Source organism: Narcine bancroftii, chromosome 3 (genome assembly GCF_036971445.1).
Source record: "Narcine bancroftii isolate sNarBan1 chromosome 3, sNarBan1.hap1, whole genome shotgun sequence".
Taxonomy (NCBI): domain Eukaryota; kingdom Metazoa; phylum Chordata; class Chondrichthyes; order Torpediniformes; family Narcinidae; genus Narcine; species Narcine bancroftii.
In genome coordinates this window covers 365671994-365694194 of record NC_091471.1, presented here as the reverse complement: position 1 = coordinate 365694194, position 22201 = coordinate 365671994, and the positions used below count along the sequence as shown (strand labels likewise).

The 22201-nt window shown below is 41.5% G+C and overlaps 1 protein-coding gene and 1 long non-coding RNA gene across 9 annotated transcripts in view; one reads left to right on the top strand and one right to left on the bottom strand.

Annotated features, from left to right (window-relative positions):
* ttyh2 (tweety family member 2) overlaps nucleotides 1–22201 on the bottom strand; it is a 77350-nt gene that overhangs the window by 28688 nt on the left and 26461 nt on the right. For 7 of the 8 annotated variants that reach the window (XR_011354941.1, XR_011354939.1, XR_011354942.1 and 4 more), the window contains exons 4-5: nucleotides 16406–16626; nucleotides 9954–10049 (exon numbers count right to left, since the gene is read on the bottom strand). Coding sequence is in view for 3 of the 8 variants with exons in the window: in XM_069930186.1 (XP_069786287.1) it covers nucleotides 9954–10049; nucleotides 16406–16626 (317 nt within the window). In the remaining 5 variants the exon portion in view is untranslated. Of the gene's footprint in view, nucleotides 1–9953; nucleotides 10050–10253; nucleotides 10666–16405; nucleotides 16627–22201 lie in introns of those variants that run through there. The other variant, XM_069930188.1, reaches the window with a different exon arrangement.
* On the top strand, nucleotides 10800–21684 carry LOC138759561 (uncharacterized). Its single transcript, XR_011354947.1, has 3 exons — nucleotides 10800–10846; nucleotides 14948–15152; nucleotides 21554–21684. It is a non-coding gene; the product is annotated as an uncharacterized lncRNA (long non-coding RNA).

Here is a 22201-nt window from a genome sequence, read left to right as displayed (position 1 = left end):
AGAGCACAAGCAGTAATAAAGGATCCCTCCCACCCACCCTGCCCTGCATCTACTACCCTCTGGCAGACGCTACAGGTCAATCAAGACAAGAACAAACAGATTCAGAAACAGCTTTTTCCCCCAGGCTGTCACTACACTGAACACACATATCCACAAATTCCCCTCTCTGTCCTCCACATCTATTATACATACAGCCGACACCCCCCCCCCCCCCCTATTCACATAAAGGACATATACGGCACTGTAAATTAAATTTTTTATTTAACTTCTGTGGTGCTGCCTGTGGTTGCGTCGCTGCATTGGTAACCTTGTACTGCTGTCATAAATCTCGTTGTATAACTTGTACAATGACAATAAAAAGCTATTTGATTTTGATTTGAACTTGACTTGATTCATTTTTTTTTTCTTCTGGTTATATTGACGCAATTATGATTCTCCTGGTCGAGTTCAAAAGATCTGTGCTGATCAACTTAAAGGTATTCATAGATATCTTTAATATCTCACTCCAGCAGGGTGTGGTACCCACCTGTTTCAAACAGGCATTAATCTTACTGGTGCCCAGGAAGAGTGTAGTAACTTGCTTTAATGACTATCGACCAGTAGCACTTACATCAACAGTGATGAAGTGTTTGAAAGGCTGGGGGTGAAGCAGATCAGCTCCTGTCTGCGTGGTGACATAGATCCATTCCAGTTCGCCTATCGCCGCAACAGGTTTATGGTGAATGCAGTGACAGATATAGAGATGATTTTGGGAGATAAATTGGGGTAGGATTTTTAGTGTAGGCCACATACTTCAAAACAGATCTCATTTAAAATACTGGAGCTCTGCTCAAGCTAGATAGGCTGGCTCAGAGGGCCTTAGCAAAAACTTTGAAGAGAGCCCAAGGGACTTCACTAATGGATAGTTGTTTTGAAAAGCAACAGATAAAAGAACTCAGAGGAGTAGGTTCGTAGCCGCAGGCTGTCTGGGAGTGCTGCTTGCTGTTCTAAGAGGGTCATGTGGTTTTGCAAGCAGAGAGGGAGTCAAACAAGCTTTTCTCTGAGAGAGAGAGAGAGAGAGAGAGATCAGTTTTACAGTCAGCAGCAACAGCTGGATCTGGAACAGGACAAGCTGGCAAGCTTGTGGAAAACCCCCATTTGGAAGATGGGTTGTGAGTGCTTAGTTCAGCCTGGTCAAAGCACTTGTGGTTCATACAAGAGGAGAGGACTGGCTGCTCTATGCTTCACTTGAAATAAGTGAAACAAAAAGGAACCCTGTGGTGACCTGAAAGAAAGAGATAATCATCTGGAAAACCCTGATGGGGCAAGTTTCTTTGGCAAGACACAGAGGTGGCTGATTAAAAGGAATCAGTTGTGGGTGTCCAGTAAACAACAAATCTCTCTCTGAAAACCGACAAGAACCTTCCTGAGTGGTAACCATTTACCTTTCTAGCACCAAAGTCTGGTGAACTTCATAAATGTTAAATTCTGTGCACAGTATAAGAATTGCCTACAACCAGTAAACTTGGAGGAATGAGGTTAGGTTGGACTGTGAATCAAAGAATTTTTCTGAACTTACACATTACATACATGTGCACTTAGAAGGGGATCAAGTTTGGTTAGTCAAGTTAATGGTGATAAGTTAAAGTGTGATTCTGTTTTCATGTTTAAAGATAATTAAAAGCAACTTTTGCTTAAGTAACCATTTGACTTGATGAATATCTTTTGTTGCTGGATTTTGGGGTCCTCTAGGCTCGTAACAATGCCAACTCACTTTTGATTGTTTATATGTTCATGTTGTGTTCAGTTAAATTTTGCACTATCAATTAGCGGTAATTCTGCCGCGCCTGCAGGAAAAAGGAATCTCAGGGTTGTATGTGATGTATAAATCTGAATCCAAACTTCAGCACTACTCTTTCATATTAAGCACTCCCTGATGCCATCCTGCATTACTGCTCCACTGTCTTTGAAATATCAGATATTATCAAAAATCTAAATAGAATGGAATGACCATTTTTGGTTACCCTCACAAATCTGCCCTCCAGCTAATGATTACATTTTTCTCTCAAATAAAGGGCTGAATGACTATGTTCTGCTCCTGTGACATGTGGTTTTGCGCCTTCATTGTAAATCATATCTGTGCCATAACCTTGAGTGTCATTAGATATTATCTCCAAGAACACGAGTTCCCTTCCCTAACTCCCAATGAAATCTGTAGTTCAACTTTTCAGTAGTTGAAATATCTTGCATGCTTTTGTTACCTTGAATCAACTAAACAAAAACAAAAATGCTGGAAAGACTCAGTAAGTCTGGCTGCATTTTACCAGATCTACAATTTTCTTCCCGACCACACTCTGACCCTGGCATCTTGCACAAACCTAATTTTGATCACGTTGTTTTTGGCATTACTCCAGAATAGTTTTCTCAAATGTTAAGAATGCAAATAAATACTGTAGGGAGATAAAGCCATCTGGTCATCAGGCCTGCTCTTCCATTCAACTTGCTCATCACAAAATAAAAGTGTCCCATTTTTCAGTGGATTAAAACCAGAATACCATGAGCATTATATTAGAAAGGTCATATCAAACTGAGCTGCGTCGAAGAGCCTGTTCTGTGTTGTATGACGTTTCCATCTTTTGACCACACAAAATGTGCCAATCAAAAGTATAGAAATTAATTTAAAAATTTTTAAATATTTTCTTCAGAGAAATAAAGGAACTAGATTAGAAAGACCGACATCTTTTGGTGGCTAAATATCAGTTTTATTTGGACAAATAAACATAATTCTCTCAATAAGCAGAAGTGGTTTGAGAATTCCAGTTAACCTCTGATATTTTGTTCCCAAACTTGACTGAAAGTCTCAAACATTAATTTATTTTCCCAAATCAGTTTTGGAATATCAAATGAATGAAGTTAAGGATGCTTCAATGTAATTTCTGGTCACACTCCATTGTTAACATGTAACTTAGCATTTTATTGGCAAGTATAACAACTTCATTTATGTACACAAGAATGATCAAGCTGTTGAAATATTTGCTTAACGTTAGCCAGTGAAATTGCAGTCCTGAGCATGGTAAGGGTTAGAGACAAAAGTTCACTGCTCTCTGGAGAACCTCTACTGTGAAAAGCGCAAATACAAAGGCCAAGGCATCTGAGGTGCACACATCTTTATGTTGCTTTCACCACAGCTGTATGGCTCAAGCCTCTTGAGGCACAGGTCCTTCTAATTTTTTTCCACCAAACATCATAAGGAATTGATAGCAGCAAGGTTAACTTTCTGTACACTCCAACAGAATAATTTCATTGTGAAGTCTGCATTTAGCAAATTTTAAGCTTCAGAAAATGCGACTAAGAGCAGCACAGTTAGTGCAAAACTGTTACAGCATCAGCGTCCCGAGTTCAAATCCGACACTGTCTGTAATGCGTTTATACATTCTCTCCATGTCTGTGTGAGTTTCCTCCGGGTGCTCTGGTTTTCTCCCACCATTCATAAATGTACTGGCTTGTGGGTCAAAACAGCCTGTTACTATACTCTATGTCTAAACTTCAATTTACACTAACTAAACAGCTGAAGAGTGAGGAGCAGATCCACAAAATTCTCTAAAAGGGATCAGAAAGTTAAGCTCTTTGCATTTCCAGGCATTGATGGTGAATGAATGGTCCATTTGTCAAGGTAATTTGAAAGCATCTTTCGTGGCCTGTCAGAAACAGCGATAAAGTAAGCATTTGTCACTTGCCCTAAAAGCTGTGGAATGTGTAGAACAAGAGAAACAAAATAGTCAAGGCCAGGTTTTTCCAAAAGATTGACATTTACCAGGAGGCACTGAATTAGCCAGCTGACATTCCGCGCACACACACAACTTTCTCGCAGCCGCTTGGCCCTACAATGGCTCGCGGGAGGTCTTTTCCAGCAGCTGGAATTTATAATAAACTTATTCGATGCCCTCTGTGACCATAGGAAATGCCACATTTGCACCAACATGCGGGCCCCAAACAATCCTTCTAAATGAAGCACTTCATCCTGTGTTCCTGTTGTGGCCTTCTCTACGTCGGAGAAACTAGACGCAAACTGGGAGACTGCTTCACTGAGTGTCTTCGCTCTTCTGCATCAGTGACGGAACTCCCAGTGGCCAAACATTGCAACTCTGCTCCCCACTCCCACGCTGAAATGTTCTTTTCATGGGTTAATTTACTGTTAAACCAAGACCACCCATAAATTAGAGGAGCAACACCTTATTTTCAGTCTGGGCACTTTCCAATCGGACGGCATTAACATCGACTTCTCCAGTTTCTACTGGCCTACACCTCGATCTCCCTCCCTTCCCATTCCCTCTGTCTTCTTTCCTCCAGCTCTCTACGCCCTTCCCTCTCCATTTGCAGAACAATCTCCCCTCCCCCAGTTTGCTAATATATCTTTATCTTTGACACTGTTTGACCTGCTGAGTTTTCCAGAATTGTGTTTTTACTTCAACCACAGTGTTTGCAGACTTTCTTGTTTTACTTCTTATTTGATGCTACCTTTGCTGTACACACAGCTACCATAACACATTTATTTTCCTAACAATATCACTAATTCTTAATTTTAAACAGCAGTTAACAATATTTGCAATTTTCCATGTTCATTCATTCCTTAAAGCCTACTAAGTACAATACAACCCCCAGTAACTGGGAACTATGGATGCCGGCACTGGCGTCACTAGCGGAGAGTGCAAACCATCAGAGTGGAGGGGGTGGGGGCAAGGGACACCAAAATGACTGTCTATAAAATTTTTGTGCAGTGTTTCTGCAAAAATCATTTTTTAATATAAAAATATTCCTGTAGTTATAACAACAAAAACATTTTTCGTAAGCCCAGCTTACATGCATCAATATACTTTCAGGGCTAAAACTCGATGCTAATTTACTTTTTAAACCTTCTAATGCACTCCGGTCAGAGCTGACTTTATTACCCAATAACAATGACACTTTGAATCACGTGGTTTCGTCTGCACGCGCTATAAGCAGGCGCTGTTGTTTTCATTGGTGCTGGTGTTTTTTTTAAATATAATCGCTGCTTTTGTCGATTGTTCTGGTGTTTCAGCTACAATAATGTGGTCATTAGTATTCATATGATGTAATTTAAAGATGTAATTTTAATTTTGCTAGTTGTTTATCTCACTATTATTGCCATTACATTCAGTGATATACAGGAATTAAGATTTACGACTAACATTTGTACAAAAAAAATCACTGATGATTTAATGAATCTGTCTGGTCTGGTATGGGAGGAGGTCAACTGTGGGGGGTGGTGTGGTGGTAACAACAACCCTCGTGAAGCCAATGGATGCCAGATTAATGAATTTACTGGTTGCTTGAAATTGCATGTTGCAGGATTGGAGAACTGACCACTAGGGGGCACCAATTATCAACTTTCATATTTCTTATCATTTATTTTCTGCAATTTCTTTGCAGGTTGCTTGAATTCTGGTTAACGGGGATTTTACTGTATGTCAAGTTAATTTTTTTATGCTATGTGCAAATTAATAACTGGTATCAATGTTTTTTTTTAATAAAAAAACAAAGGTAGTGTAGAGCGCATCAAAAGAACCAAAGACTTGTTGATCAAAACCAAGGCTTTTATTAACTAAAAGACTGGAGCATATCACAAGTAGGTCGACCAGTCGAGAATGACCTGGTCTGACTAGGAGCAATCCTTTAAGACCTGCCAGTAGGTGTGGCTACACTCTCAGCCAATCACAGACATCCCACACTTTCTTCTTTGGCTTGGCTTCGCGGTCGAATATTTATGGAGGGGTAATGTCCACGTCAGCTGCAGGCTCGTTGGTGGCTGACAAGTCCGATGCGGGACAGGCAGACACGGTTGCAGCGGCTGCAAGGAAAAATTGGTGGGTTGGGGTTGGGTGTTGGGTTTTTCCTCCTTTGTCTTTTGTCAGTGAGGTGGGCTCTGCGGTCTTCTTCAAAGGAGGTTGCTGCCCGCCGAACTGTGAGGCGCCAAGATGCACCATTTGAGGTGATATCAGCCCACTGGCGGTGGTCAATGTGGCAGGCACCAAGAGATTTCTTCAGGCAGTCCTTGTACCTCTTCTTTGCTGCACCACTGTCTTGGTGGCCAGTGGAGAGCTCGCCATACAACACGATCTTGGGAAGGCGATGGTCCTCCATTCTGGAGATGTGACCTACCCAGCGCAGTTGGATCTTCAGCAGCGTGGATTCGATGCTGTCGGCCTCTGCCATCTCGAGTACTTCGATGTTGGTGATGAAGTCGCTCCAATGAATGTTGAGGATGGAGCGGAGACAACGCTGGTGGAAGCGTTCTAGGAGCTGTAGGTGATGCCAGTAGAGGACCCATGATTCGGAGCCGAACAGGAGTGTGGGTATGACAACGGCTCTGTATACGCTAATCTTTGTGATCATCCCACACTACAATCTGTACATATGTACCTATATATATATATATATATATTAGTGGTAGAATCTGTACTATCACATTCACCCCTTCTTTGAGAACCGACCCCAGGGTGGATGGAGGTTAGGGGCTGTACTGGTCAGGGGGCCTGACCATCTGGCATGACCGCCGTGGCGCCAGGATTGGGGTCGCAGGAGTCGTGTCACTGGGTGCAGCCACGGCTTCGCTCAATTCCCCAATGGCGTTGTCGACAGACAGCCTGAGCTGGTGGGGTGGTGCTGGTCCCTCTGTTCAAGCATATGACCTGTGGGAGAAGGAATAGGAGGAGGTTGGGTTAAAGGCACTGCTGTGCCTGATCTGGCTTGGGCTAGGTCCCTTACCGAAAATGTGTTATCCCGTCCATCCAGGTACTCAACGTAGACATAATGCGGGTTCTCATGGAGCAGAGTCACTCGGTCAACCAAGGGGTCGTTCTTAGCGTACCGGACATGGTGTCGTAAAAGGACTGGACCGGGAACCGTGAGCCATGCCGGGGTATGGTTGTACCCGACTCGGATTTCCTTGGGAAAGAGAACATCCTTTCATGGGGGGGTGGCATTGGTCGCGGTGCATAGGAGGGAGCGGATGGAGTGTAGGACACTAGTGAGCACATTCTGCCAGCGAGAGGAGGGGAGACCTTTGGACCCGAGGGCAAGCGTAACCACTTTCCAGACAGGGGCATTCTCTCTTTTGACTTTCCCATTACCGCGTGGGTTATAGCTGGTGGTCCTGCTTGAAGCAATACCACGCTCCAGAAGGTACTGCCACAGCTCTGCGCTCATAAACGAGGACCCCCTGTCACTGTGGATGTAACTGGGGTGCCCGAAGATCAGGTGAAGATGCTGTGCAGGGCCTCTATAACTGAGGAGGTGGTCATGTCCGAGCAGGGCACAGCGAACGGGAAGTGGGAGTACTCGTTGATGGCCGTAAGGATGTAGTCGACGGTCGGGGCCCCTTGAACTCTATGCTGAGATGCTCAAAGGGGCAGGTGGCTTTGATGAGGTGGGTGTTCTCTGGATGGAAGAAGCGGGGCTTGCACTCAGCGCACACCGGGCAGGCTCGGGTCATGGAGCGAATCTCCTCGACAGTGTAGACCAGACCAGGTCATTCTGGACTGGTCGACCTACTTGTGATATGCTCCAGTCTTTTAGTTAATAAAAGCCTTGGTTTGGATCAACAAGTCTTTGGTTCTTTCGACATGCACTACAATTTTATTAACTATAAGACTGGAGCATATCTCAAATAGGTCGACCAGTCCAGAATGACCTGGTCTTTAAGACCTGCCAGTAGGTGTGGCTACACTCTCAGCCAATCACAGTCATCCTACACTACCATCTGTACATATACACATTGGTGATAGAATCTGGACTATCACAGGGAGATTTTAAGTTATGAAGCTCAATCACAACTACCCTGGACACTTCCAGTTGGAAAGCTCACTTTAAATATTAGAATATGAGAGAAGTGGGTTGTAGTTTCAAATCTATAATTAAAAATATAATGTTATACTTATTCTGTTTCATAAGGCTTAAAGGTGAAATCTCCAGTCTGTCAGGCAAGCAGACCAGAGAGGAAAACATTATTCTTCCCAAATAAACAAATGTTTTCAGAAACTTTGTTGTTTTCTTGTCGTTCCATTACTTTCAAATAAGAACATTTATTATAAGTATAATAACCTTTTTTAAACTTTGACTGCAAATATTTTAAATTCATTAAACTGCAATACAATACAAATACTTCCTGTTACATCCATTATTAACACTAATTACATTTCATAGTGGCTGCAATGGGACAGAAAATCAGTAACTATTACAAAAGGGAATATGGGTGAGACGACATCCTGGAGTGCAACTCATCTTTAACCAACACCATTATGTTGGAAATGGGTGTAAAGAACTTTTCTTTCTATAAATTCTCGATCACTTATAACTTGATTTCTCAGCTCGATAATTGTGAGGTAATTTGCTGGGAAGTATTTAGTTTCATTGTTCAGATGGATTAAGGGGAGAGAATGGCAACCATTCGTGGCCGCTAGTGAACACAGTTGTAAAATGTCTGGCAGGCAAACAATGGTTAGTGATGCTACAGTTGCCACAGCCCATTTTAATGAGGAAAGAAATGATAAATTTTAAACTTCCAGAATCTACAAATTAATCATTTTTTCGTGCTGTTTTTCTTCTATTTTTCATTATTTTCTGACTTTCAGATTTCCACCAAGCCTCCTCTTTCTATTCATTTCAAGCCAATCCAGGTGAAGGATAATGCCCCAGGAGACAGCAAATTCTCCTTTTTAATAAAGATGCTGAATTACACAACACCGAATATTAATTGGATGAATGAAAATTCGTTTTCCAAGGTCTTACAACCATTAATTGTCAGAAGACAATTTTGGACAATGGCAACATTGCTGTTGGTGCAGACCCATGGAGTGGAGACACAGAGCTCCCCCACAGGGTACAACTGCCCAGTCTGACTGTCGTCGGCTCCATACAGACTTTAAATGGCCTATTAAAGAAGCCGATGGAGGTTTATTTTAAAATCCTGTGACCACAATGTAGAGGAACTCAATTCATCGATAAACATTGTCTGTTAACCATATAACCATATAACCATTTACAGAGCGAAAACAGGCCATGTCGGCCTTTCGAGTCCGCACCGGTTCACTAGAACAACTCCACTAGCTTAATCCTCCCGCCCTCCACCAATATTCCTCACCTCCATGTACACATCCAATCTTCTGTGGAGATCCTTCCACCCACACTTGTAGTTTATGTCATATTTTCTGTATTATTAATATTGTATTTAATTACAGAACCATACATTAGCCTGTGTCACCCAAATGTGACCAATTAACCTGCTATCCTGTACATTTTTGGAGGCTGGAAGGAAACCGGAGCAAGATGGTGGCGCCTTTTTCCATAGCGACCACGAGAGGTTGCAGTCTCCAGTGCAGCAGAGGACTGGACTGTGGCAAGGCACCAGAAAATGGGGAGACCACACCCCCACCTCAGTTTGAGAAAGAGAAGGAGAGGAGATGACCCAGGGGTGGTGTCCAACCTTTAAATTTGTTTTCAGTGATGGAGTAACTTGAAATTCTTGACTTAAATCTGTGTAAATGCAGCCATTAAAATTGGCATTACAGTCAATTTAGTTCCCAGAAAAATTGGTGAACTAATTAAGATTGCAGAAGGCCTCAAACCCCACACTTTCTTCATTATTATTTATTTATTTTTCACAATCAAAGGAAATAGATGCTTTAACAGATTTGTCTTGGCTCATTCTAACTCAGAAAAATCATCATCTCCTCTGGGTGAGATCACAGTAGATGAAAAACAATGCTGAAGCTTCTTCATTTTGGAAATGGAGATTCTGATAAGTATCAATATCAGCCTGATTTTCAGTTCAAATAAATGAAATCCTTCCACAAAAAAAAGTGGAAAGATCTTCATCTGCATCATTTATTTCCAGTACAAATTACTTAATGTAACATGTTGCCTAGATGAGATGGATTCTATAATACAATACTCACAGTACAAGTAGCCATCTGGATTGTTTGGCCAGACCCAGAAATGCCGCCAGGCAAATAACCATGTCAATAATGAGGAGCAAAAGATACGACAGCCACCTGAAACAATCGTTAAGAGTAAACACATCAAATATTTTAAAATCTCAATTAAAATCCTAAAAAGCTTCTAAATAATCTAAGAACATGCATTGATGCAAGTACAGTAAAACCTCTGTTATCTGGAATTCAAGCAACCGGCAAACAAAATAGGTTAAAAAAATACAGAGGTTTAAATAATTTTAAGCAACTGGAAAATACACTCACCGGCATCTACCAATCCCCTTAGGTGCCGGATACCAAAGGTTTTACTCTATCATGTGTTACTTAAGGATTTAATTTCTCTGAAGAGACAAGTGGAGCATCAACTTTACGTCTATGCCAAATTCAAGCTCCTCCAATAATTCTGAGCCACTTGGCGTGACTTTGGCCCATGCTTCTACGTTATGCTAATATCCTGATAGAGGGCTGAACCATCAATGAAGAATCTGTAACTTCATTAGTACTGCATGACATGACCATACACCGTACATCCACAGATCCAGAGGAAATTCTCTACAATTTTTAGCAATATAATGCTGTCCCATGAATATTTCAACAACTGGCAAATTACTTTTGAGATGATTTTCATTAATACTATCCTACAATCTGAACTTTTGTGAATTTAACATTTCAACCAGACTCTGGTTATGTTACCGGGCAGTGAGACTGTTGAATGACTGATGAGCTGCTCCTCTGTGACTCATCTATTTATGTAACAATAATATTTATTTATTTTAATATTTGTTTGTTTGTGTATTTGCAGTGTTTTACGTCGAGGACCGGAGAGCGCCATTTCACTGGGTTGTATTTGTGCAATGGTACGATAAACTTGAAGAGTTGTGCAACGAATGATGTTACTCAGCTTGCAAACTTTGACTGTCCGACACCTCCTGAATCAACTAACCACCTCCACTTGCATCTCTAAAGAAATAGTGAAGTGATACCACCAAAACTTAGTTTCCATTCTGCTGACTGAAATTACATGACAGAATGCAGCAAAGTAGCTTTCCATATTAAAAAAAAGCATACCAAAGAGTGGAAGGAGACATTTTTGCAGAGGAAATTACTAAAATGGATTTCAAAATCACAAGCAAATTCCACAACTCTGGATTTAAAAATTAGGTTAAATTCTGGAGTGCTTGAAATTCTATCATTCTAACTTTGCCTTTGCAGCTGCTTGCTAACACGTTTTCCAAATTGCTGTACTGGTCTGAAGAGAATAAGGGAGTGATTGTGTAAAAGAATTATGACTCTTCTCAGCTGTGCCTTTCTATAAAAGCACTTCAGCAACTTGGACAACGACGACAAAGCAAAAACTACAATGTAATCTAATAATATAAACCATTAACAGAGTTAGCAAGGCAAAAATGCTTCCCAATAGACAAATGGTACAAGATGCATAATTTCAGACAAGTTTCTCCTTGATTCTTTTTTTCCCCTACAGGAATCATCATCCACATTTTCCAAGTCTTCTCTATTTGACAGACTGTCTCAAATCTATCATGAGGTGCTCTGATAAGCCAAATAACTCTGTTATTTGCTCCAATATTGTGAACACCATGATCAACCCTCCCTATCGCCAAGCAAACCTTGCCTATTTCCATTCACTGCTTGGAGAGAAACGAAACTTGATGAGACTGAGAATGCCAATTGCTGTGACTGAACACAGCCAATAAAAAAAACTAAAGTAAAATTAGACCAGAGTCTAAGACACTCATTACTGACCTAACTTGTTCATATTATTCTTCAGGCAAATAGAAAAGCACAAATCAAGTGGGAAAAAGAGCAGCTCTATTCCACCCCTATTTGCATCTTGCCTTCCACACACTCCTCTCTCCAACGCAACCTTCCACAACCTGATTTTGTTTCCTTAACAGCAAGTCCACTGAACTAAAGTATCCAGCATCTATGGGGATTGGTGCCAGATATAATTTTCCAGAGGTTTGAGATTGCATGTTGTGTGATTGGCAAACTAACCAAATTTAAACTTAAGTTTTTTTTTAAACCTATTTCTGCTTTTTTTTTGCCGGTTGCTTGAAGCTGCCAGTGGCTTGGATTCTGGATAATGAGGATTTTACTGTATTTAGCTATCACCCTGATGTTCAAGTTTACTGTAATGTATACCAGAATGCAGTGATAAAGTTTGTTTTGGGAACATTGCATACGTAGTACAGCAAGTAATCCAGTATAGAATTCCAGAGTTAGAGAGAAACCAGTTGATGCAGAGCAAGGGCTATTTTGTGGTTCATTCACAAGTCTGATAATAGCAGCACCGAAACTGCCCTTGAATCTAGTGGCGTGTGAACTCACACTTATGAATTTTCGACCTAATGGGAGGTGGGTTAAGAGAGAGTATGGCAGGGAAGGAGTCATGGCTGGTCGGGTGGAAACAGCCCTCTCCAGAGAAAAGAAAAAAGTGTGAAAAAGCAGAGCTCAACAAACATAAAATACAGGAAGAGAAAGATAAAGTTACAGAGAAGAGACAGAAGATGGCCCCCAAAAGAGAGAAAGTAAGAATAACAGAGAAAAGGGAAGAAAGAAAATCACTGGAGAAGAAAGAAGAAGGCCTTACCTGCACATCGAAGCAGAGAGCCACCGTGGAGAAGAGCGGCCGATCTCTGGTGTTGGTGAGTCCCCAGAGGAGCGGTGTCCTCCCAACTGGCGGACTCCAAAAATGGCTCTCAGAGCCAAGAGGGGTGCGCGAAAAGTTGCATGCGTGGTGCTCAAGTAAAAGGAAAGGTTATCACCGACGGGAGGGGGACTCAGCTGAGGAGCGGCCAGCTGCGGAGTGGCCAGCTGAGAGTCGCTCAGGATCGGGGCATTCGGCTGGGGGAAGTAAACAAGAAAGAAGAGTGGTGAGAAAGAGAATGAAGGGCTGGAAGAGGGTGAGTGGCAATGGGGCGACCAGCAGCGGGTTGACCTGTGGCAAGGGGGCCCAGCAGCGGGTCGACCTGTGGCAAGGGGGCCCTGCAGCGGGTCGACCTGCAGCAGGGGGCCCTGCAGCGGGTCGACCTGCAGCAGGGGGCCCTGCAGCGGGTCGACCTGCAGCAGGGGGCCCTGCAGCGGGTCGACCTGCAGCAGGGGGCCCAACAACAGGAGACATAGCAGCTGGAGGCCCAGCAAGGATACAGAAGCAGCTCACCAGAGAAGGATGAAGATACAAAGAAGAGAAGAAGATGACACACATAGTTACAGACACAGAAGAAGAGCAGGAAAACCACCAAGAATTTCAAAAGAAAGAAGGTAAAATAGAAGGACAAAGTTTAGATAAAGCCTTTTTTGAAGAACAAATGAGATCATTAAAAGAATGAACTAAATTTCCATGATAGCCAATCAAAAGAAAAATGAAAAGAGCTGAAGACAATGCAAAGCTTAGAGTTGGTCATGACTGAAATAGGGAAAAGAGTAGAAAATGTGGAGGAACAAGAAGCTGCTGTAGAAATGGAGATTTCTACAGAAATGGAGTTTAAGAGGGAAGTTGGAAGAGAGCAGAAAAAATTGTCACAAAAAATTGACGTATTGGAAAAGTACAGTAGGCGAAACAACATAAAAATAGTTGGCCTGAAAGGAGGCAAAGAAGGGTCAGATATGAAAGAAAAGGATGGATTCCGAAAGTGCTGGGAACGACAGATTCACATGAAGAAATAGAAATCGAAAGGGCACATAGAGTGCTAGTACCGAAACTGCCACCACATCAAAAACCGAGATCAATATTGGTAAAATTTCTAAGAGAAAACATACTGGAGCAGGCAAGGAAGAAGGTTAGAGAAGACAGTAAGCCATTGGAATATAAGGGAAAAAAAATATTTGTTTACCCGGACATAAGCTTCAAACTTTTAAAGAAGAGGAAGGAATTCAACAAGGCGAAAACAATCTTATGGAAGAAAGGGTATAAATTTATATTAAGATATTAAGACATCCAGCAGTACTCAAAGTATTCATTCTTGGGGAAAGGAATAGACTGTTCTCGGACCCAAAGAAAGCCCAAGAATTTGCTGAACATTTGCAGGACAGAAGAGAGGAGGAGGAGTGACAAGAAGGATGACTGGAAAGAAAAAATACAAAAAATTGTAAAAATATAATGTAATTATAATGTATATATAAAGATTTAAAGATGGATAAGAGAAGGGGAAAAAGAGAGGGAGCTTTGTTATAAGTATAGGAAAATAGTGTTCTCTCGGGGGGGGGTGCTGGGGGAGGGAGAATAATGGTCACTGCGAAATCGGTTGACACTTGTGAGTAAGTTCGCAAACCGAATGGAAAGGGGAGTTGTGGTTGCCGTCAAGGGACAGGAAGCAAACCAAGGAGGGGAGGTTCATTTGGGGTTAAAGGGTTATTGCTTGTGGGGATTCTTGGGGTATTTCATGTCTTAAATGCATTGTCATATATTGAGATTAAAAAGGAAAACTTAAAAAAACACTAATGGAAAAAAAAGGGGATGGAGGTGGTGAAGTGGCGGAAAAGTGAAAATAAAGATACAAGATGGCTATGTTGGACCATATGACTATAAACATTAATGGAATATATAACCAAGTTTAAGTGTATCCCATTGGGGAAAAAAAAATCACATATTAAAAGACAAAAGTTATAATGATTGGGGAAACCTGGGAACCATACATGGAACATAACAGAAAGAGCAGGCCTAGGACCTCCACGACCTAAAATAAGATAAACACGATCAGATTTAATGCGAATAAGTAGATGATGCGTCTTTTTTGTTGGTATTCCTTTTGTCTAAAGATTGTATTTTACATGTCCAATATTTACTGTTTTTGGAGGGGGGGTGGGAAGGGGGAAGAGAGGGATGGGGGGAAAAAAGAGAAAATGTCACTGTGAATATTTAGAGAGATATATCTGTAAATATATTGGTTGATATGGTTCATTGTGCAATAAATAAAGAATTATATTTTAAATTGTAGAGGAAACAGACATGCTGGTCCTCATTCTTAGCCATTCGATTGACGTGGGTGGACGAGGACAAGTCACTGGAGATGTTTACTTCAAGGAATTTAAAGCTGTCTACTATCTGCACCTCATCCTTGTTGATGCAGACTAATGAGTGAGCTCCACCCCTCTTCTGGAAGCTTTGTCATCCCATCTCTGCTATTTGAATGTGTACAGTAGGTAGGTGAGGAAATGGATGAATGATTGTGACTCTTTGCAGGCACCCACACTCGATAGTTGAGCCAAAAGAAGTTTCTCTGTGTCACAACTTGAAGTTTTGGGAGTGGTTGATGTCAACTTCAGATATCTTAATGCACGATTATTTTCCTATACTATTGAAAAATATGCATTTCCAGTTCCAATGTGCACATCGGACTGGAATCAGCAAATTGATCAGATTGCGGAGTTTGCGGAGGTTTGGTGTGACATCAAAACCCTGGCAAATTTCTACAGATGTGTAGTGGAAAGTGCGCTGACTGGCTGCATCATGGTCTGGCATGGGGTCATCAATAACCCCTAAGCATAAAGCCCTGCAAAAAGCAGTGGACACAGCCCAGGAAAAACCCTTCCCACCATTGAGAAAGTCTACAGGGAACACTGTCATTGGAGAGCAGCACCCATCATCAAGGATCCACGTCACCTAGCACACACTCTGTTCTCGCTGCTGCCATCAGGAAAGAGGTATCGGTGCCATAAGACTCGCACCACCAGGTTCAGGAACAGCTGCGAACCCTCCACCATCAGACTCTTCAACAACAAACTCAATCAGGGACACTTTTAAGGGCTCTCACTTTTGCACTTTATTGATTTTTTTTCTCTCTGTTTTGCAGTTTGTTCATATTTCTTTATTTGTTTACTTATATATTTATCTTGCTGAGTATAGTTTTTTTTTCCCCCAAAGCCACTAAGTGGTAATTCTGCCTCGCCCACAGGAAAAAGTAATTCAGGGTTGTACGTGATGTACTCTGACAATAAACCTGAACGTTGAACTAAAAAATGAACAGGGTTTGCATAACCCTGCACACTCTGGAGTTCAACTATTGTAAATTACAACTACTGAAGTTATCTTTTACAGCTCAGTTTGGGTCAAAAGAGATTTCCATTCTGCTTAATACCAGTAATGGTACTTATCCATATGACATTCCATTCAACTGTTTTTCATGTCCATATTTAATTCATGAATGGCCCAAATATGGGAGGCATATTTGCTATCAGTGGACATTCAAAAATAACATTACTGTAATATTACAGATGGCCAACTTTACTAGAAATTGTCAGTAATAATTCGCAACCACTGATTACACTAAAAAAAACTTCCCTTTATTTACCCAAATGCACTGAAACAATTGCTTTCATTTGAAAGATCAAGCCTTAGCCTGAAATAAATGAAATTCTTAAAAATAATTCTGCAAGATCTTTTTCTCAACTCCTACCTGTAATATTCGAAGTAGTCAATTTTATTGGCTGTTTCTCCGACATTCAAATTTATATCACTCCAAGTTGGGAGACCAGAAAGCTGTGAGATGATTGCATCTGCCAACTGCTGCATGAAATTCAGGATGTAAATGAATTCCATTTTTTGTGTAAAGATCTCATCAAGCCTTGCTATATGTTGCTTCAGATCAACTTTCATATTCCTGGTTGTCCCAGATACCTAAAGAGAAAAATCAATACTTGTTAAAAGAATTTTTTTTTTAAAAATCCATCCTTTTCCAGCAAATTATTCGAATAAATCCCTGCAAATTGCATTTTATTTCATTGAGTGATCCTTAGAACAGCGATAGGGTTAAATCCTATGGTTTTTGAGTGCCAATCAAAAATCAAAGTTTCACCTCAGGTCAGAATCAAAATGGGTGCATCATTAAATGCCTCACAAAGAGATTAAATCAGTGGTTTTCAAATTTTTTTCTTTCCACTCACATACCATTTGAAGTAATCCCTATGCCATAGGTGCCCTGATTAGTCATGGTATGTGGGTGGAAAGAAAAAAATTTAATTGTACCTCATTGACTCGTTATGTGTACGGTTTCAGGACTCCAAAGGAAATGGACCAATGACCATTTTTCTCAAGCAAAATATTCCAGTAACAATTGAGTCTAGAGAAGTGATTCTCAACCTTCCCTTCCCACTCACATCCCACCTTAAGCAATCCCTTACGAATCACAGAGTACAGAGATTACTTGAAAACCACTGGATTAAACCAGATGGGTATAGGTCAAGATGCATTTACTTACCAAAAGTCTGAATAAATAGGGGAATTATCTCAGAAAAGCCAATAAAGAGGATGGTAGAGAATGAAAATGGTTGAAGATAGCCATTGACTGCAGAAGGCGAGGAGAGGAACTTGACCTGTTGGAGAATATTAGTGTAGTCATGGTCTGTGTCAATCTTCCAAGAGTATCGTCAGGGCCATGAGGTTGTCAGGGAAGATAATAATTCTGCATGAGTGTTGTCTACATTCACCTGCACTTCAGACATCTGCAAAGATAATGCCTACCCTGCCAACTCCTGGGAGTTGAACAAAAGTAGCTCAAGTCTTCTCTTTAGTAATGCAGCAGTCTGCTGCACCCTGTAAAAAATGGCAGAGATCCGCAGTAGCAGCTGGGAATGACCAGGAGGCCCCAACTGAGAAGCACGAGAGTCTACATTTGTCATCACAGATATCAGTGAGGACGGTTTTAAAAATGAAACCTCATCCGCACATTGTTTCTCTGCAAAATTTAACTTGGACAACAAATTCAAGATTCCTTTATTGTCATGTAATATTACAAGAAATTGCCTCTGTTTGTCGTAAACCAAAGAGTAGCCATTAGTGTCACCCGGCACCCCTTAGAGTACGAAAGAACGACAAGCAAGAGAGTCCCTTCAGAATCAGAGTGTCTGTGGATTCACCTTCGGTCCTTCTCCAGCTGCACTGACTCCTGTTCATACATCGGCAAGCCGAGCTCCAGATCCAAACCTGGGTAAGTGGACTGTGGGTGAACAAACTCCCTTCACATGGCTCCTGTAACAGCTTTTAATATTGCTGATGTTTCTGGTCCTTTTCCAGGCCACCCAGAGGTGTGGCCTATTGATCACTCACCATGACAAGGGGATTTAAGTGCTGGAAGTCATTGAATATGCAAGAAAGGTTCAGTCTTGAGAGTCAGAAGCATGGAGAGGGGAGGGAGGCTGAACAACATTGTGCAGCATCTGGCAAAGAGATCCAAGTGTTGGTCGCATGAAAGATGGCTAGAATTATAGAAAGGAAGAGCACAAATGTGGGGCCCTTCAGCCCATCAGGTCTCTGCTGACCATGAAGCAGTTAACACTAATCCCATTTACCTCGATGTCTTTCTTATCCAAGTACGCATCCAAATGCCTTTTAAACATTGTATCTCCCACCACTGCTACCTCTGGCAGCTTGTGTCGGACATTCAACACTCTTTATGTGGAAAAACCTATCCCTCAAATCTCCTTTAAATTTCTCTTCTCTAACCTCAAACTATGCTCTTTAGTTTCAGAATCCCTTCCTGAGAAAAGGATTCTGACCATCTATCCTGTCTGTGCCCATCAAAAGTTAATAAACCTCGACAAGGTCACCCCTCAGGCTTTTATTTTTCCAGTGAGAATACACCCAGGAATGCATACAAACTTTCCTTACGAGTAAGCTCCTCCACTCCAGGCAACATCCAGTCGATTCTCTTCTGCGCCCTCTCCGTTGTGACCACATCCTTCAAGCAGAACTGCGCTCAATTCTCCAAATGCGATGTAACCGATGGTTTCCACAAATGGAACATGACACCCCAACTCTATACTCAAGATGATAATGGAAATGGGGTTTGCATAAGCTAGTCAGTTGTTTTAAAAGAAAAACAATTTTTCCAGATCAGTGAGAATTAAAAATGAAACTGAACTTTAGAAAAGGATGGTGCTCCCTTATAATTTAGGGGATTTTTTTTAACATTAGAATGTTTCTGCTGTCAGTGAAACCCGCACCAGAAGGTTAAAGGTTACAGTTCTTGCCAAGCACTGAGAAACCTGGAAATGGCAATGTGTCAATTGCTGTTCTCTCCCCTCAGCATTCTGAGGATGGATTCAAGGCCATTGGTTTGGATTCACATCTTGTTGGAAGGCTGACTGCAGAGTTGGAGAACTGCCCATTTATTACTCAGCTACTTATCTCCCAGGAACCTAATTATTTAAAAGTGAAGCAGGAATGTATTTGGATCAATTATACTGCCTCAGTTGATTTTTACTGCTTTTGCAATGGTTGGAAAACATTTAAAATTCAAAACTAAAGCATTTTGTAAACAATTAAAGATTACAACATTTTTAAATCAAGCTGTAGGGAAAAAAAAGGGCAGCACTACCTCTGGTGCAGGCAGACCCAGGAGAGTAGGGAATGGAGACACAGTGCTGATCTGAAGGGTTCAACAACCTGGTTCTCATGTCAACGGCTCTTCACTGGCTTTAAACGGCCCATTAAAAGAGCTGATGGTGTTTACAGGCAAAATCCCGCAACTGCGAGATCACTGCGGCACCTGTGCTCGACAGTGGCCACAAGGGATTGCAGACTGCATGGAGCAGCGGACCAGCACAGGGCATCTGCAATGGTGAAGCATGGGGGACAACCCTGCAGGATGGTAACTATGGCAGTGGACCAGTGGGGGGCTCAGCAGCTGAAGGACATACACGGGCTGCTGGCGACTTGAGGACAGGAGATCAGGTATCACAGATGGGATTTGAGAGGGTGCTGAGGCCAGGAAAGGCTCCCGAAAGGCCACGGGCACTAAAGGCATCCTGATCGCGTTGGAGATTTGGATCTGGAGCTCGGGTTGCCGAGGAATTGAACAGGAGTCTGTGCGGCTGCAGTCTGTGGGAGCGCTGGAGGTGAATCCAGGGAAACTCAGCGACTCTGAAGGGACTCTTCCTCCTATTGTCGGGGGCACTTGGCTGAGCGTGACTCTTTATGGCAAACAATAGTTTAAGTATATGTGTGTTATATGTTTAATATATTATTACATGACAGTAAAAGGAATCTTGATGACCATGGCTAAAATGCAGTTTCAGGATGTTAGCAAGTTGGGCTACCTCGTCCTCTATGCCCAGGTGCAGGATATCTTGGCAGGAACAGATTCCAGCTGGTTTAGGGCATTGACCTTTCTAACGTGATGGCTCCTATACAATGACGCCAAGTAAAAGAACCAGAAGTTGCTAATTCCACTGTTCTTGAACTTACAGTACATTCAAAATAGATTAGCAACCATTTGATAGTTTTCAGATGTACATAGGTTAACCACGGTTTATTCTCCCTGCAAGTGACAGTGTACATAAACAACCATCCTAGCTCAAGGACACAATGACGGGCATGGTATCATCCGATCAAGTTCTCAATGTACAGCATTCATACGTAGAATGAAGTGATTAACAGAATAGAAACATTTTCTTTTGGATGCTTCAAGCATTCTGTTGAGGGATTCATAATTAAATGCTTGCTTGAGGAAGCGAGTGTGTGGAAAAGATCGCCCCCAACCTCCCCTGGAAGGATATAATTTTTATAGCCTTCCTGACAATGACTTCTGAAGGAAGGGAAGCATTCTGAACTAATGTTCAAAGGAAATCCTTCTCGCACTCTTTATCCAAGGAGCAGGGTCATGGAGCTACGGCCTGACTTTGGCATTTCCCATCTCACCATCCCTTCCTTCACCGCACAAGCAAGTTATTAGCACAAGATTTTACATCCCAATTCCAGCACATAGCAAGTGGCAACCAAGAAAAGAATTGAACAATTTTAAAAGTGAATATTTTCCCAAATTGGTTTTTCTGATAATGTTTTAAAACTCTGGTTCCCGGCCTTTTTCTTTCCACTCACATCCCACTTTAAGTAATCCCTATGCCATCAGTGCTCTGTGATTAGTAAGGGATTGCTGAAGGTGAGATGTGAGTGGGAAGGGAAGGTTGAGAACCGCTGCTCTAGCCCCAATTGTTACTGAAATATTTTGCTTGATAAAATTGTCATTGATCCATTTCCTTTGGAGTTCTGAAACCGTGCGTCAACGAGGGACGACTAAAACAGTGGATTTCAAACTTTTTCTTCCCACCCACATCCCACCTTAAGCAACCCCTTACTAATCACAGGATTACTTATGTAATCACAGGATGTGAGTGGAAAGAGAAAGGTTGAGAACCACTGTTTTAAAAGATAGTTTGTGACAGCTGCAAACCATTAGGTTAGCAAATTTCAAGAAACTTAAAAATATTTCAAGTACAGGTAGACAAAATGCCTAAAACATTTCTGTGAATGATGTATAATTCTCTACGTATATTAAAAAAAACGACGTATCCTTTTACGTTCAAGTGCCCGTGACTTTGTGAAGTGAGCTGCACAAACTGCACTTCCTGCTTTCACTATGACTGAATGAAGGATATTGCACAAAGGAGATACTGGGGTGGGGGAGTGATTTGGGCAGATGTTACAGGTAAAGATCAAGATCACATCACCTTAGCTATTTGCCGAAAAAGTTTAATCACACCCTAAAAATGTAGAGGAACTCAATTCACCGATAAACATTGTCTGTTAATACTGTATTTAATTACAGAACAATACATTAGCCTGCGCCACCCAAATACACCGATGTGACCAATTAACCTGCTATCCTGTACATTTTTGGAGGCTGGAAGGAAACACAGAGGAAACCCACATGGACACAGGGAGAACATTCAAACTCCTCACAGGTAACACTGGATTTGAACCTGGGTTTTGGCACTAAAAAAGTGTTGTGCTAACTGCAATTTACTGAACCAATTTCTTAAAGTTTACCTTGTTCAAAAATTGCAAAGAACTTACTAATATTTTCAATCTATCCACATTCTGCATGCATTGTCAAGAGCCTTGTTTTATTAAGAAATGGAAACATCTTAAAGATAATTATTTTTTAAAACTTATTATGAAGACAGGGAGTGGAACATTAGACAGTGAAGACTAGGGCGAAAACAACTTCAGACTAAAATTTAAAACTGGCTCAGTGAAAGGTAAATTTAGTTTTTACCGAGGCTGCTTCTTGCTGAATATTTTCAGCATTTTCATAAGATGCTGACCAAATTTCTGAAGCCCCCTGCTCCACAACTTACTCCTGTCAAACGTGGCATCAATGCTCAATCACCAATATCAATCATTAAAATGATGGCAGGTGCCATCAATCATGTTAAAACATTCGTCCAAAGCACTGACAAGAACTGAATACTAA